The sequence below is a fragment of the Ochlerotatus camptorhynchus genome, unplaced genomic scaffold, assembly GCF_037179485.1.
Source record: "Ochlerotatus camptorhynchus isolate MF236.1 unplaced genomic scaffold, CSIRO-AGI_Acam_v1.1 ptg000556l, whole genome shotgun sequence".
Taxonomy (NCBI): domain Eukaryota; kingdom Metazoa; phylum Arthropoda; class Insecta; order Diptera; family Culicidae; genus Ochlerotatus; species Ochlerotatus camptorhynchus.
The window spans coordinates 1156037-1171607 of record NW_027041039.1 but is presented as its reverse complement, the minus strand read 5'-3'; the positions used below and the strand labels follow the sequence as shown (position 1 = coordinate 1171607).

Here is a 15571-nt window from a genome sequence, read left to right as displayed (position 1 = left end):
TTCAAGACCAACAATTGAAATGGCCTTAACTCCATTTTGTAAACAAACCTTGTAAGGCCATTTTCTCACGAACCGAAACCTTCATTCGCAAACCTAAACCACAAACGGGTAGAGGAGAATTTCCCCTACCTGTGCATTATGTTGGTTTGCCTTTGCGGACTTCAGTTCGCGAGAAAATGGCCTTACAAGGTTTGTTTACAAAATGGACTTAAGGCCATTTCAATGGTTGGTCTTGACTTTTTCGATCAAGTTACGGTAAAGCCTTAAACATATGCTTAACATGTGTGTTGATGCTGAACTTTGGCTAACAATGCACTCTTCTTGGGGCAAAGCTAATTGAAAATCAATTGCTCCTTAAACGATACCCTCAACACACTTCTTACCGCCATCTCCACTGATTCAATTCATCGGTCCACACAAGAGCATATTGCTTTAGCTTACAGAACATGAATATTCACCCTCGATGCTTGTTGCTGCTTTGGACAGCCGTCTCCATATATAGTGGCGGTGTATAGACACTTCGCTAGAAGGTGCCACAAGGAAGGTGACAAAATGGTGAAGCAAATAAGGTTGATAGCGACATAAAAGCGAGCAATTTGTGATCTAATAAATTTTGCACTGATTCAATTATGTATCCATTTTCCGCCGGGGGGTGAACAACGATTCAAAAAAGAGAGGAATTTTTCCATCATCTGGAGCTGTTCGTATAGATACCATAGAAATATTGGCGAAACATTCTGAACTTATTGTTACTTTATTGATCTATAATAGATCAAGACAGCAAACGGATAATCTCAAGCTGAGGAACTAAGGAAATTTACTTCAACTTTGCGTTCATATTGGAATTTTCCCCAATTTTTATATAACTGACGTGTTTTACACTATTCAATCCAAGATAAATTCTATATTCACTAGCTTGATGAAATAGACGCAATATGTGCAATTTGGTTTAGAACTAAACTGAAAATTGACAAACACCAAATTCAGAATAACACAATTTATACTGGATGGAAACTTCTACCACTGCACATGAAGAACCATTGATTGACGGTTAAATTTCAATTTTCGTTTAAAACTAAATAATTCAATTAGATGCTAAAGATGGATAACTTGTTGCTTCGCTCGTTCACCGGTATCCCCGAAGGCAGACAGGCAGGCACAGAACAGTTTTTCGCCTATAGCCAGATATGTCACATTCAATTTCCTGCTACTGTGCGTTTGGAGTGTGGCACACCGACCACCATCCGTTGACAGGAAATTCAGTGGCACTAGCAGACGATGAACGGTGTTGTTTTCCAATTTAACACTCCACGATTCTAGATAGTTAGGGTCTCCCTGCTGTAGGGATGTCATAGCAAATATACTACATATATTTTTCTTCTCTTAATTTCATTTGCAGTGCCAATCATTCCGGAATTCCTGTATGACATCAGACACCCGGATGCACCTCTAGCTAGCTTTCCTAAGACTCCACCCCCGACGCTTTCGCCGTGCGAGAAGGAAAGCACCACCCCGTACAATGGGATTGACATCACTACTCCCGGCTATGGTAAGGCATTTTTCTTCCACTAGCTGTCGAGCGATCGAGCTAGAGGAGTATTTTTTATTTGCAACTAATTGAATTCTAAACTTTTGAATGCTGCCTGAAAATGAATCAATCCCAATCAGATAACGCAAGTTGGTACGCCGAGCGAGAGGAACGCCACAAGGAGCTGGTGGAGGAAACGGTTGAAGTTGGCCTTATGTTTGCATCGAAAGCTTTCGTCCAGCTGCTTGCCAACCCGATAGTCGGTCCATTAACGCATAAGTAAGTAGTGCTTGGTTAGAAAACAATTATAGAGAGCCCTTCACTTTGGTTTTCAAGAATCATTACACTTCTGTTCTTATTTTACTCCTACTTTTATATTCTCAGCGACAGTAGTTGTCCTTAACTTATAATTATAACTTGACTACAGAGTTTGCTGAGTGCATACGAGTTGATGGAAACGAAGTACACTTACATAGAAGCCTTTAGGTAAAAACTCTTATCCTTAAAAAATGGCAAGACCATTTAGAACAAAATTTGATAAAAAGTGTGAACAAGGTTAATAGTCAGAACGAAATTTATTTTGTGAGTTTCAGTGACTCGGCTGTCAGTGACTCGTTTACCTCTGAATCATTCAGATTCTCACGAGGCAGTGAATGATGAGGCAGATGGCAGTTCATATTCATATCAAAATGACTCAATGAACCTGACTGTTTTGCGCACTGCTGATTTATATGAAACGTTGAATACCTTCAGGCGTTATCGCCATAGACAATAATCCAGGACCAATATTTCAAATGTGATCCAATTATTGACCATTAATATTTTTCTGAAACTTTTAGATGTATTGCAATTGATCATTAGATAAAAGAATAACCAACATTTTCCTGTGGAAATTACTTAATTTAATTGAATTTTGAGCTTGTAATAGCTTTTTTTACAACTGAAGATTAATACCAAAAAAATTAAGAAATCGCCTGAAATCATATCAGCAATGTCAAAAATAATCAAAACATGTTTTATCACAATATTCATAATACTGAGTATCAAAAACATATTATCATTGAACAATTGATCACTGATTAGAATTTCACCATGATCGGAAAACTTTGGGGTCAGGGATAAATGCTGCACAGTAAACAATGTGAAGTGTGCAACAATTGGTAATTTACCCTAACACTAATGCCATGTTTGATCTTAAGAGCTGAAAAGTTTTAAAAGCGAATTTCACGATACAAGAACAATGTTTATCAATTGTTCATATATCTTGTCAACAACTTATAATGCGTTATATTTCCATGGTTCGAGAAAATTGCATTAGAGACACCGATTAAATCATTTCCAATTTTGATTTGGAATTGGTTAATATTAAACCAATTTTAAAAGAAGCACATAAGTTGATAACATTGAAACCTGCATGGCACAGAATTCATAACGTTAATAATCGTCAAATTTTCATATACTTTATAATATATTAAATCAAATATTATTCATAATAAACTTGTACATCCATAAAAAAATACTATCTATAATTTAATTGACAGCTTGGTTTATTGATTTTCGCCAGTACTCCCATGATTTTTCCTGGTAAGTTTTCCAATTCCTGGTTATTTTCCCTAGCTGGATTAATCGTCAAATCATTTCTTTTATGCGTGCGATTTATTGTATCAACATGATTTCACCTTCGGTTCAAATCAAACTCCTTCAGCAACTTTTGGTGTCATTACAAATTAATACAATCTGTCTGAAGCTAAATATGAATAGAAAACTTGTTACGCTTTCGCCCCCTAATATAATTCTAAAATGTAACAAAAACTTAATTTTCTTTTCTTCCACAGGATAGGTTATAGTATTCCCATGTTCACTGGGTTCGTCATTATGTTTGTTTCGACGCTGAGTAAGTTTCTGTATTCTTCCTTCATTTTGACAAGTCATTACCCTTCAATTCAACATTTTTTGCGACCCATCCTTTCAGTCCACTAACCTTTCTGAACATGTCTGAGCAACGATGATAATTAGTAATTGCATTTTAGCAGTTATGCTTTTTTTATAGCCTTGCAAGGAGCAAAAGGTCGCAAAATGTAGTTGACATAAGCAAATTCGTTGACGCGTCATCATACCTGTAAGAATGATGTTGCGAAAAATTTACTAAAACTTGCACTTTCGTTCATTTCAGTTTTCGCATTCGGTAGAACGTATCCCGTTCTTTTCCTAGCTAGAGCATTGCAGGGTATAGGTTCGTCCTGTTCGTCCGTGTCCGGCATGGGAATGCTGGCCGACCGATACACCGACGACAAGGAACGTGGCAACGCCATGGGTATAGCGTTAGGTGGCTTAGCTTTAGGCGTCCTGATTGGTCCTCCGTTTGGTGGAATAATGTACGAGTTTGTCGGAAAATCTGCTCCCTTTCTGGTACTATCAGCCCTGGCACTTGGCGACGGTCTTCTTCAGCTCGTGATGATGCAACCTTCGGTAGTTATCGAAGAATCCGACCCACCTTCCTTGAAGGCACTGGTCATGGATCCATACATCATTGTAGCGGCCGGAGCGATTACCTTTGCCAACATGGGAATTGCTATGCTGGAACCGTCGTTACCGATTTGGATGATGGATAACATGGGTGCCAGTCGGTGGGAACAAGGCGTAACATTTCTACCTGCTTCTATCAGTTATCTAATCGGAACGAATCTCTTCGGACCCCTGGGTCACCGTATTGGACGATGGCTTGCCGCGCTTCTAGGTCTGATTATCATTGGTTTTTGCCTGCTGCTGGTAAGCACTACACATCAAGAAGTCTCAAGAGCTTGAAAACTAAAATAGAACACGCATTCCACTTCTTCCAGATACCAATGGCAACCTCGATCCACCATCTTATTCTGCCAAACGCTGGGCTTGGATTTGCCATCGGTATGGTCGACTCGTGCATGATGCCGGAATTGGGCTACCTGGTAGATATTCGGCATTCCGCCGTGTACGGTAGCGTCTATGCCATCGGAGATGTGGCTTTCTGTCTGGGTTTCGCTATTGGACCTGCTATAAGGTAAGGAAAAAACCCTACACTTAATTCATTATCAATCAAATGTCTACTTCACCAATCTCATTCCATTTTACCAGCACAAGCTAACAATTGTTTGCTGACCACGGCCATCCTATGTCAACATTAGAACCCCCGTATCACAATAGAGTGTCGCAAACATTTGATAGAGTGTGCACATAAATATCAAATTAAAAAGAAACACTCGAAAGTACAATGGCATACGACTATGCCCGACGGCGTTGAAATTTGCTATCAGAATAGTAAAAAATAGATACCACCGAATTTGGTGTATTAGTCAAATTTATAGGAATCACAGCGATGATGTGTATCTTTTTCAACATTGATATTCAGTCAGTTAGTCAATAATGCTCAAGCTCATTATTACATTCATCATCACCACACCGTTGAACCCATTTTAACCTACGATTCTATTTGCTTTCCTCTTCCCCTACACAAACACACCGTACACCCTTACAACCCGGCGTCCAGTGGTACCTTGGTAAACTCTATCGGTTTCGAGTGGATGTTGGTGGGAATTGCAATTTTATGCTTCCTGTACGCACCATTACTGACACTGCTCCGGGCACCGCCGACCAAGGAGGAAAAGAAGGTAAGCATCGGTGGCATCGAGAACGGTGGTCTGACACTGGACAATGACAAACCGGTTCAGACCGTACTGGGGGGCACCGGCGGTGGCGATACCGTAAGCGAACCAAACAGCACTCAGGATCTGACGCATACGCGACCAGCGACGCCAATCGGCAATGCTGCCCAGGAAAGCTACACGACCAAGCTTTAAACGTTCATTTTTGTTTAAGGTTTTAGTTACGTTTAAGTTTTATGTTTAAGGCAATGACGAATTGAATGACCAATGAATCTTAATCACAGGAAGTAATCATTAATAGTTGACAACGTGCCTTGCAAAACTGTGCCTTCTCATAGATTGTAACTAGCTTTAGTTTATCGATTGTTTTTATGATCTAACTTTAAGTTAATAAAATTCAAGGGTGAATTGAATTAATTAGATTGATTTGCGTTATAATTTATTGTGTTGTCCTTTTTAACTTTGTCTTCCTTTCGTTGCGATAAAACTAGTAAAATATCTAATTGTTCTTCAAATGCCGTAAATGATGGGAAAGCAAAAGGTAGGAGTGTTGATTATTATCCGGAAAGGGGTGATTCAAATATGACGTTCACTCTTGAGGGTCATCAGGTTAAGGAAACTTAAGTTTGCGTACTCTTTATGCAGAATTGTTTGTTTGAGTTCAAGGAGTCCTTGAAGCTCCGGGAGTTGTTGAGCTCTTACAGTCGTAATCCCAAGAGCTCTAAAGGCTGCTGAAAACCTAGAAGATCCAGGGAAGCTGAGAACCAGAATTTGTCGGAGTTTTAACTGTTTCTGGAGCCTAAAAATTTCCTGGATTCTGAAAGTTCTTGCGGTTCTTAGTGATGCACGAGTGCTATAAATCATGTTCAGCATAACAGACCCATTACCATAGTTAGTGAAAATGAGTTATGCATTAGAATCGATTGTCAACTACCATCACTTAAAATTTACTCGATAAGTTTGAAGCTACTTTCATGCTTGGCATACACAGTTGTACACACCAACTGCTCATTTGTTAATAACTTTTCACTCAGTTGTTGAAATTTAGTTTTCTTTAAAGTAATTGATAGATTATGATCATAGTTTACTGTAGACATGCAAAGAGTAGGTAGATCTTATCATTTGAATCAACACCATTGAATTTTTACACTTTAAGTCTGAGATGTACAGCAAGCATTTCTCCCTTCATTTTTGCAACGCAAAATCAAATACAGTTTATAACTATAATTAAAATCTCTTTTTTTTTACATACCCATAAAAAGCTTAAGCTCTATTCTATCGACTGCTTCAAACAGAACTATGTTTCGTCAACTATGTGTAAAGTTATTAGCAAATGAGCAGTTCGTGAGCAAAACTGTGTATGCCAAGCATGGTTACTTTGATCTGAAAATGTCGCAAACAAAGTCAAATACTATGTTGTCCCATCCATAAGAGCTCAAAGTGAATAAAAATCTACAATTCAGTCCTCTATATCCGTAATACGCGCGCGAGACTCAAACCTTTGTAGACTACTTTTTATTAAATTAAACTACTATTAAATCAAATATTTAAAATACATCATCACCATCATGGCGAACAGAAATAGTTTTTGCAGTGCTACAATAATTATTAAAAAAAAGTCGTTATGACAGCTATCCATATAAAATAATCCGTTAGAGATAACTTCGTCAAGATACATAGCTTGTGAAGCTCAAGTCAAGAAATGTGGTGTTCTTATTTCAACCACGTTTCTAGTATTATATCTATGAAAGTCACTTCCTCTTTCAATTTGATCACACAAATATCGAGGCAGCAAACCGTTAACTACTTTAAAAATGAACACCATAGTCAAATATACAATTCTTTGCTTCACCGACAACCATTGTAAGACGTCTAGCATCAAAGTTGAGGAAGTGAATCTATTACATCAAACGCATTATTTTATTCTGCAAGCGCTGTAATCTCGATATTTGTGTTGCATTGGCCAGAAACAAAATGGAAGGGCAAAAGTCTAGATGAGGAGAGATGATTGATTTGCATAGCTGTATTTTACTAGAAATAGTTAAATCGTTTTTCAGTCGACATAGAATTCCATACTTCTTGGCAATTTTCTTGATGACATTGTCAATGTGAGAGTTGAACTTAAGTGTGTCATCAATAATCACGCCAAAATATTTAATCTCCCGAACGCGATCAATAGTCTCATCATGAATTACAACAGAGACGTTCTCATTTACTCTATTCCGCGAAATTACCATAAATTTAGTTTTACTTGTATTCAATTTCAACTGCTTATACTTCAACCATCTACATAGAGATCGCAAATCTTCATTCAAGTGTAAAACGGCATCATCTAAATCCTTAGCTGCAATGAATAACACAGTATCATCTGCAAAAAGATTAATGTCCCAAAATCCTAAATCACGTCGCAAGTCATTAATATACATAATAAATAACAGGGGCCCTAATACACTTCCCTGGAGCACTCCAAGGTTAATCATTAAAAACAGTCCGTTGTGTTCTGTCAGACAACTAGCTTTCAAACTATTAATATGCAGTACTCGTAATTCCAAAGCGCTTGATTGATCTTAACAATAAGGGCCTAGAAATTGTTTCAAAAGCGCGTTTAAGATCGAAAAAAACAGCAACAATCATATTTTCCCACTTCGCTAATACCAAATTCAACGCGGTTTTACAAGAATGACCTTCTTGATATCCCGATTGTTCTGGTATCAACAAACTATTACTATTTAAATACTCCAACAGCTGGCCTTTAACAACAAGGTCTAAAATTTTCTCTAATGTGTGCAACATGTTGATGGGACGAAACTCTTCGGCTTTAATCGTTCAAGCAACTTTTTGAATAGGGACCACTAAGGATTCCTTCCAAATTTATGGCACATGTCCAGTTTTCAATGATTCATTAATATGGTCCAGCAAGATGTGGCCAATGACATGAAAGCAGTCTTGAATAACTCTAGCATTAACATTATCTACTCCAGCCGATTTTCCCAATGAAAAACAAATAACTCTAAGTTCATCTAATGTAATTGGGTGAAAAACATCAAATCTACAACTACTATTAACTGGCTGTTTTATTTCGTCAGGTTCATCGACCAATTCAATGGATTGATTAATCAATGAAACACTGTCTACAAAATAATCATTAAACTTAGCTGCAATTACTTATTCTAACTGTTCTAATGTGTCATTAAAATTTATGGACCGTGGTTTGCAATTATTAGGTTTTAATAAAGATTTCAAAATTATCCATAACTCTTTGCTGTTGTTTTGATGCTGATCAATCTTCCTTTGTACATTTTCACAACGAGTTTTCTTTATAGATTGTGAATACTTATTACGCGCGATTGTGTACATAGTCCAATGATTGTCTTTATTTGATCTACAAAACTTTTTGTATCATTTGTCCCTTTTCCGTTTAAGACGCAAAAGATCCAAATTGTACCAGCTGTTCGAGTTCTTCAAAGAAACAAACTTTTGCTCAACTAGTTGATTGGAACACGTTTTCAAAGCGTTATTAAGAACAGCTGTAGATTCATCTAAGTTACCGGCCGCGAATGGAAAATCCAGGCTTCTCTCAACAAGATTCGAAACAGCTTGCTTCGAATATTTCCTCCAGCACTTCAATTTTACAAAATTATCGTTATCGTTAACATGGTCTAAGACATTAATCACTAATTACTTACTTACGAATGGAATCAAAATTGGAATAAACGTGGTTAACTAAAGTTCTACCGTTTGCTTTAAATAAAAAAAAACTCAGCTAAACGCTTCAAATGATTCGAATTATGGTTATCACGCCAATTAATATTAAAATCACCAGCCAATATATTTAATTTACTAGAATCAAGGAATGCCTCGAGCCAGTTCTCTAAAACTTCAACGAAACGCTGGTCACTAGAACTGGGAGAATGATACAAAACACCACAATTACCCATCTTCATGCCACGTACAACTGTAATGCCCAAGAACCAGTTGCACTCAATAACTTCGTTGGTACAAAGGTTGAATTGTGTGTCTAGAATGTGATAAACAAGCAGCAACAATATATACTGATTAAAAGCTTCAGTTTCTACAATATGAGTTTCAGATAATAAGACTAAAAGAGGACGTTTTTCCTCAACAATCTGACGTAATTCTACGTAGTTTGTAGACCACCCCACAAAAAATTGAATTGATTCACATTCCAGGAACTTCGCTGCTATTTATCGAAACGCAAGCTGCTTTTCTTCTGATCAAAAAGTCTTTTATAGAGCAAACATTCCGAGCTAAATGCGGCATGGTTGACGTCCAAGTTAATTTTACGTTCTTTATTTATTTTCAAACAATTAATATATGTCAATACCACAGACAAACAGACATAACACATTGAATATTTCTTACTGTAAAACATCGTCGCAAAAACATTACCGCCATCTGTTGAATACATTGTGGTGGGTAGTACGCTGAACTGATGGCGGTAGTGTGTAAACGTCAAACGCAAGGGAATTGACTATGCGCGCCACAGGTGGCGGTACTACCAACTGCGATACTTTTAAATTGACCGTTAAATGCTTGTTCTATGAACATTTTGCGAGTGTTATGTCTGTTTATCTGTGTCAATACAGTTGACGTACACTCCGACGTTTTGTGTTGTTGGCTGCACCTAGAGCATCTCTCACAATTTTTGCATTACATGCTCTCAACACATTAATCGCCAACTATCGAGCACCGATCAAACCCTACATTTATTTTTTTCGCACATAACAATCATTTATACGTATCGATATCGACTTCAATTACTACACTAAACTTGTTATAAGTGAAGCGTGGATTGTCAAACATGTTCACTACTTTTACATTATTAATAGCGATGCCTCATTTTGACTTTTAAGTAGTCAATGAAGACATCGGAGGAATACTGATCGTTCATGCCAACTATTTTCAATCTTGGCACCGAAGTGTGAATAACAGCACTATATTTTTCACCCAGATAGCTCCTGTTGCACACTCAACAATAATAAAGCCATCTTTACCATTCCTAAAATTACTGATTTTGTGTGTTTTTGGATCTAACCGTGTTTTCAAAAACTTACGAGTATCTTCGCAAGCTTGTTTGGAATCTTTCGGTCTAATCACAATGACCGGGCGAGTCTTACGATTATTCGGTTTGTTACTATTACTAATATTTTTATTTTCTTGAAAAACATCAACATCGAATCGTTGTCACTATTTTGAAATTTACGTTTTTTTGCGTCTGGGATTTCGGTCCGATTCAGAATGAACCGTTCCACCACTACATGGAGCTAGTATTCATGTGAAGCTCCAGTTTATGCTATACCACGAGATTTCAACCACCTGGGAAGTTGCTATCGTTGACAAAGCTACTATCAACGTTTTCCACATGTTGGACATATTAATTAAAAATTCTACTAGCTGATCAACTTTTCCAAAGACTGCAACTTCCCAAAGGATCTTGAGACATAACACACTGTGAAATTACACATGCACACTAGTGCCACCTAGTGTCATATTTCATATCTGTTTGACACAAAAAACATTTTCAATTTCGCTTCCTGAGAGTTGCAATCAGCGATTTTATCCATTTTCACTCACTCAGTGATCATAAAATCGCTGCTTGTGACTCAGCAACTTTCTAGATAGTCTGGATTTCGAGATATTATTACACAGTGATTCTCATAATATTAGTGGATTATCAATTTGTTGCTGATCATCAACAACATAAATGATAATCCATGATCTCATTCGTAGACTGCTCCTAATTCCGTTTACTAGTGTTTTTTTTCGTCGCAAAACATCGGAATATACGATTTTGATGGTTCCCTGGTCACTACTATGGGTCAGTCAATTCTGCGTGTTAATCAAATGGAAGTGGCCCATAATTTTGGATGATATGATTGTTAGAGTTTCAAAAGATCCCAGAGTACACGCAGTTCTCAATTTTCTTGTAGAGTTGGAAATTTTGAAATCTTTCAAAGTAAGGTACACTGAGGGAAGAGGGACTTGGAGGTAAGTGTGACCATTGTCTTGTGTGGCAGAAAACGTTTAAAATTTATCTAATTTCCACTAGAATGTGGAAGTGTGTGTTCAATACTATTCTAATGCAAAAGATCCAAACAATACTAGAGTTTCAAGAGGATGGTCCGAAGCTCTACCAAATAGAAAAAAAAATACTACGATTGAAATTTAAAATTAGTGTAAAGTTGCTTGGACATCCATCGTTCAAAGCATTCCTCGTCGTCAATAGTTAAACGGAAAACAAAGAAGAAAAAGCACTCATATATGTATTTACTAAGGATGCAATGTCCATTGTTTCATGTTGGATGATCAATACCTTTCATTCAGTATGTGATTAAATGTTTCCACAGTAGTGTTAAAATCGAAGGATCATCGTACAGGATCATAAATGCCGTACAGGGGCTAAAGCAGCAAAAAATCCCGTAGGCGAAGCGAACGTTCTGGAGCATAAATATTGAGTTGGCTCAGTAGTTCCGGTGAGTCAACATTTTCGCAACGAACACAGCTTGGGCAATATTCCTTCTCTGTTCCAGCGTCTGTAGTCCCAACAGTCTGCATCGATTTCCGTATTGTGGTAGGTTCAACGGATCACGCCACGGGAGTCATCGTAGGGCATATCTCACGAATTTTCTCTGAATTGCCTCGATCCTAGTTGACCAAATTGACTGGTATACATACGACAGAATTGGATTCCAAAATAGATCGTACCACAGTGTAAGTACGGAGACCGGAGGCAAAGAGGATCGTTAAATTTGCTAGATATTTTGAACATGAATCCCAACTATTCGGTTCGCCTTGGAGATGATATCATTGTAATGTAATCGGAAGGTCAGCGCTGAATGCGTTATGACGCCAAGAGCACGAACTCGATTAACACACTCAAGGGGCACTCCATCAATTAGATGGTAATCGTAATGCGTAATCGGTTTAAGCTTACGATGAAACGATATGATGCTGCATTTGTGGATACTCAATGGAAGCATGTTCCATGTACACCATTCAGAAAACCGATTTAATAACAGTTGTAGAGCACAGCAGTCCTGGATACTTTTAATAACCATGTAAATCTTGACGTCATCAGCGTAGAACACACAGCAGCCAGATGGTAGTACAGTAGCGAGCTCATTGATAAAGATGGAGAATAATAATGGGCCTTGTGGCACGCCGGATAAGTTTGAAAAAGGTTCCGTGGATTCAGATCCGATTTTAACGACGAGCTTTCGATCTGTGAGATATGATGCAAATCAGTTAATCAGATCCACAGAGACACCAATTCTTCTTAGACCTTCCAGTAGTATTCCATGATCAACTCGATCGAAGGCTGATTTCAGATCAGTGCATGCAATGTCGATCGGAGCACCAGCATCAATGTTCCTAGTAGCACCCTTGTTATAAATTGGTCTTGGAAACTTATATACGACTTATTTCAGTTATAAACAAGTTGCTGGAATTTTTGGACAGAATTGTGCTACTTGGTGTTGCGTAATCAGTACACACTAAGATTTTTTTTACAAGAGTCAGTATTTTTTTACTGGGTTTTTGAATTGCTGAAAAAGTCGGTAAAAATTCAAATGACCGTTATCCGTAAGGAATCAATGAAATCGACCAATTTTATTTTCTATCATTAAATGGGGTTAACATAACTAAGTATATACAAGTTCTGAACAAATTTTCTGATTAATAAATTTTCCACAGATTTTTAAACTTTTACCGAACAGTTCCGAAATTCAAAAACTCAGTAAAACCGTACTGACTCGATTAGTGTGTATAAAGTAACCTGTACTAGATTTGTTTTAATTGATCATTTTGGGGTAAAAACCATGCTGATCCAACGAAACGAAATTCATGCAAAAATCGAAAAGCACATCGTTCAAGATGATTTCAAAAACCTATGAACAAGCGCACAATGAAGTTATTCCTCTGTAATTCACAATATCTTGGCAAACTCCTTTTTTTAACACTGGGAACATTACAGACGTTTTCCAATTTGCAAGAAACGTACACTTTCGCAAGGAAATTTTGAAAACTATCACAAGAGGCAAAACCACCTCTTCGCCGTATTTTTTAGGATACAAGAGGGTATGCCATTTGGACTGATCATAGAAAACTTCAATTCGTTGATTGCGGAGAGCACCGTTACGGCGTGATTGAAAAGCTACTCAGAGAGCAGACACCACTAGGTGTATCTCTACAAGCATCTGTAATTTGGCGTGCAGATGAAGTAGAATTACTGAATGCACTTCTAAAGTAAGTGGCAAACAAATTGTACTTTAAAAATACCATCAGCTGACCTACACTGCCTATAAATGCATACGGATTTTCATCAATTTTAAGAAAATAAACGCTATCGAGTTGCAATTGGCACCTACTTTCTTACTACGTGATAAAACTACGGACTTTGATCATGAAAAATGTGAAAACAACATCAAGTCAAGCAAAGTAATCGCATATCAGTCCCATCCTAAAATTCAATCGTCCAGAGGTCAAGTGACAGTTCTGCTTTTTGAATCACCAAATTTGTTGCTGATGTAACAAAACATGCAAGCTTCATTACAACTGACAAAATTACCGATAAATTTGCTATGATTTTTTTTTTAATATTTACATGGAATTCCACTTCATAACTTCAACTGTCATTTTCTCAATGTCTACTTTTTTCATATGGCACTGATATGGCATTATAGCCAGTACAGTGGTCTTATTGAATTCTTAGAGTATATAACATACATATTAAACAGTTTTACAAAAATGGATGCAAGAAAAATATAAATATCGCTATTCAACAGCATATAATCGAAGACAACAAATCAAGAAGACTGGCAACTTTGCCAGAATCTAAGCGACAGATACAATGGCGCTGCGCTTGAGTGAAGGTGGAAGCAACGCATAGAAAAATGAGCAAATACACAAACCCTTCTTCTGAGGATGTAATCTTTGCTATCAAATTCGTTCGAAGCATTTACCTTTGAGCGGCAGATGACACGATTGTACCTGTCTCATAGCGTTCGTATGAGAAAATGGAAGAGTTGCCAGTCTTCTTGATTTGTTGTCTTCGATATAATGCACATCAATTGCAAATCAGAACATCGCAAAATAAGTCGTGGCTTACAGTTATTTTAGTCGTCTCTGATGTTATTCGCCTTTCCAGATGTTTTCAGTGAGTTTTAGTATTCTCGTAGGACTTACTGGGATGCATTAAGGTCCTAAACTGCCGTTCTACGCATATCTGTTCCATGTAACTTTTGGACGTTTTTCACGTTTGTTCATAAAACAGTAATTTTGTAGGTAAATTTTCGAATGAAAATCGAGAAGCATGTAATTTGTTCTGGGCTTAAATAAAAACAATATCAAGTCTTATTGTCCTTTGTTGAAATTCTACGCATAACTGTCCCACAAAGATGTTCTTTACTTAATCTATCATTAAAGAATTGGTTTGCGCCAACGAATGATTGAAACAGAATTTATATGATCAAAAAAAAACGATATGAGCCATTTCGGGAAGTAGATGTTTTATTTTATGTTGAAAAATATTAAGAGAAACTGGAATTCATACTAAAACACCAGGTCAGAGATCTGATTCCAAACAATGCATTATTAGACATAGAAATATGCCACACCAACCCTCCCCCTGTCGTGTCAACGTGTTTTAAGAAAAGCCTCTAATATAATATATCAATAAGTAGCATAAAGGTCAACACCGTACGGGAGAAACCCTTACTATGCATATTAACTCTTCCAACGTATTTCTTGAAATCCTCGAAGTCCACGATCGACGATCGTGTAACGTATTGATCTTATGTCCACAGGATGTCAGCCACCATAATTCTAATCTCCTTTAGGCCTACATTCATATTGCTAAAGAGTAGAACAAGATGCTTAGAAATTTTTGTTCTACACAGACCATTCATCATTAGTTTCTCGAGATGCCCATCTATTTAATGAATTTAATTTATAGAACTAGTTTTATCAGATGCAACTTTTGGAATATGGGACAGATATGCGTAGAATGACAGTTAAAGTTTCAAAAGTTTCGAATAGTCTGAAATTCTAGGGTCCTTCGTTGTTTTTATTTTTAGCGTTTTTAATATTCTTGAAATTTTAAAAGATCGTAGAATTCAATGACTTCCGAAAATCTCCAGAGTTCCCGGAGCTCTAAGAGCTTTTGGTACCCCCATAAAAATCCTTGAATTGCGAGCAATACACCCCAAAAGCACTTGAAAATGCAGCTAAGTATACTTTTGGAACTTCGAGAACTATCCGTTGTGAAACCTGAACGGGAAATTTGTCGTTATTTTATGAGCTCTTGGAACTCGAAGCCTCGGCAACTTTCGGTACTCCTGGAAAGATCGCTCGACGCAACAAATCGCCTGAAGCTGCCCCAACTCCG

The 15571-nt window shown here is 37.4% G+C and overlaps 1 protein-coding gene across 4 annotated transcripts in view; it reads left to right on the top strand.

Moving 5' to 3' along the window:
- Vmat (Vesicular monoamine transporter) overlaps positions 1 to 15571 on the top strand; it is a 118375-nt gene that overhangs the window by 96108 nt on the left and 6696 nt on the right. For 3 of the 4 annotated variants that reach the window (XM_065236587.1, XM_065236586.1, XM_065236588.1), the window contains 6 exons: positions 1400 to 1549; positions 1669 to 1807; positions 3364 to 3422; positions 3702 to 4297; positions 4369 to 4565; positions 5052 to 5579. In XM_065236587.1, coding sequence (XP_065092659.1) covers positions 1400 to 1549; positions 1669 to 1807; positions 3364 to 3422; positions 3702 to 4297; positions 4369 to 4565; positions 5052 to 5361 — 1451 coding nt within the window. In that variant the 3' untranslated portion in view covers positions 5362 to 5579. Of the gene's footprint in view, positions 1 to 1399; positions 1550 to 1668; positions 1808 to 3363; positions 3423 to 3701; positions 4298 to 4368; positions 4566 to 5051; positions 5580 to 15571 lie in introns of those variants that run through there. The other variant, XM_065236589.1, reaches the window with a different exon arrangement.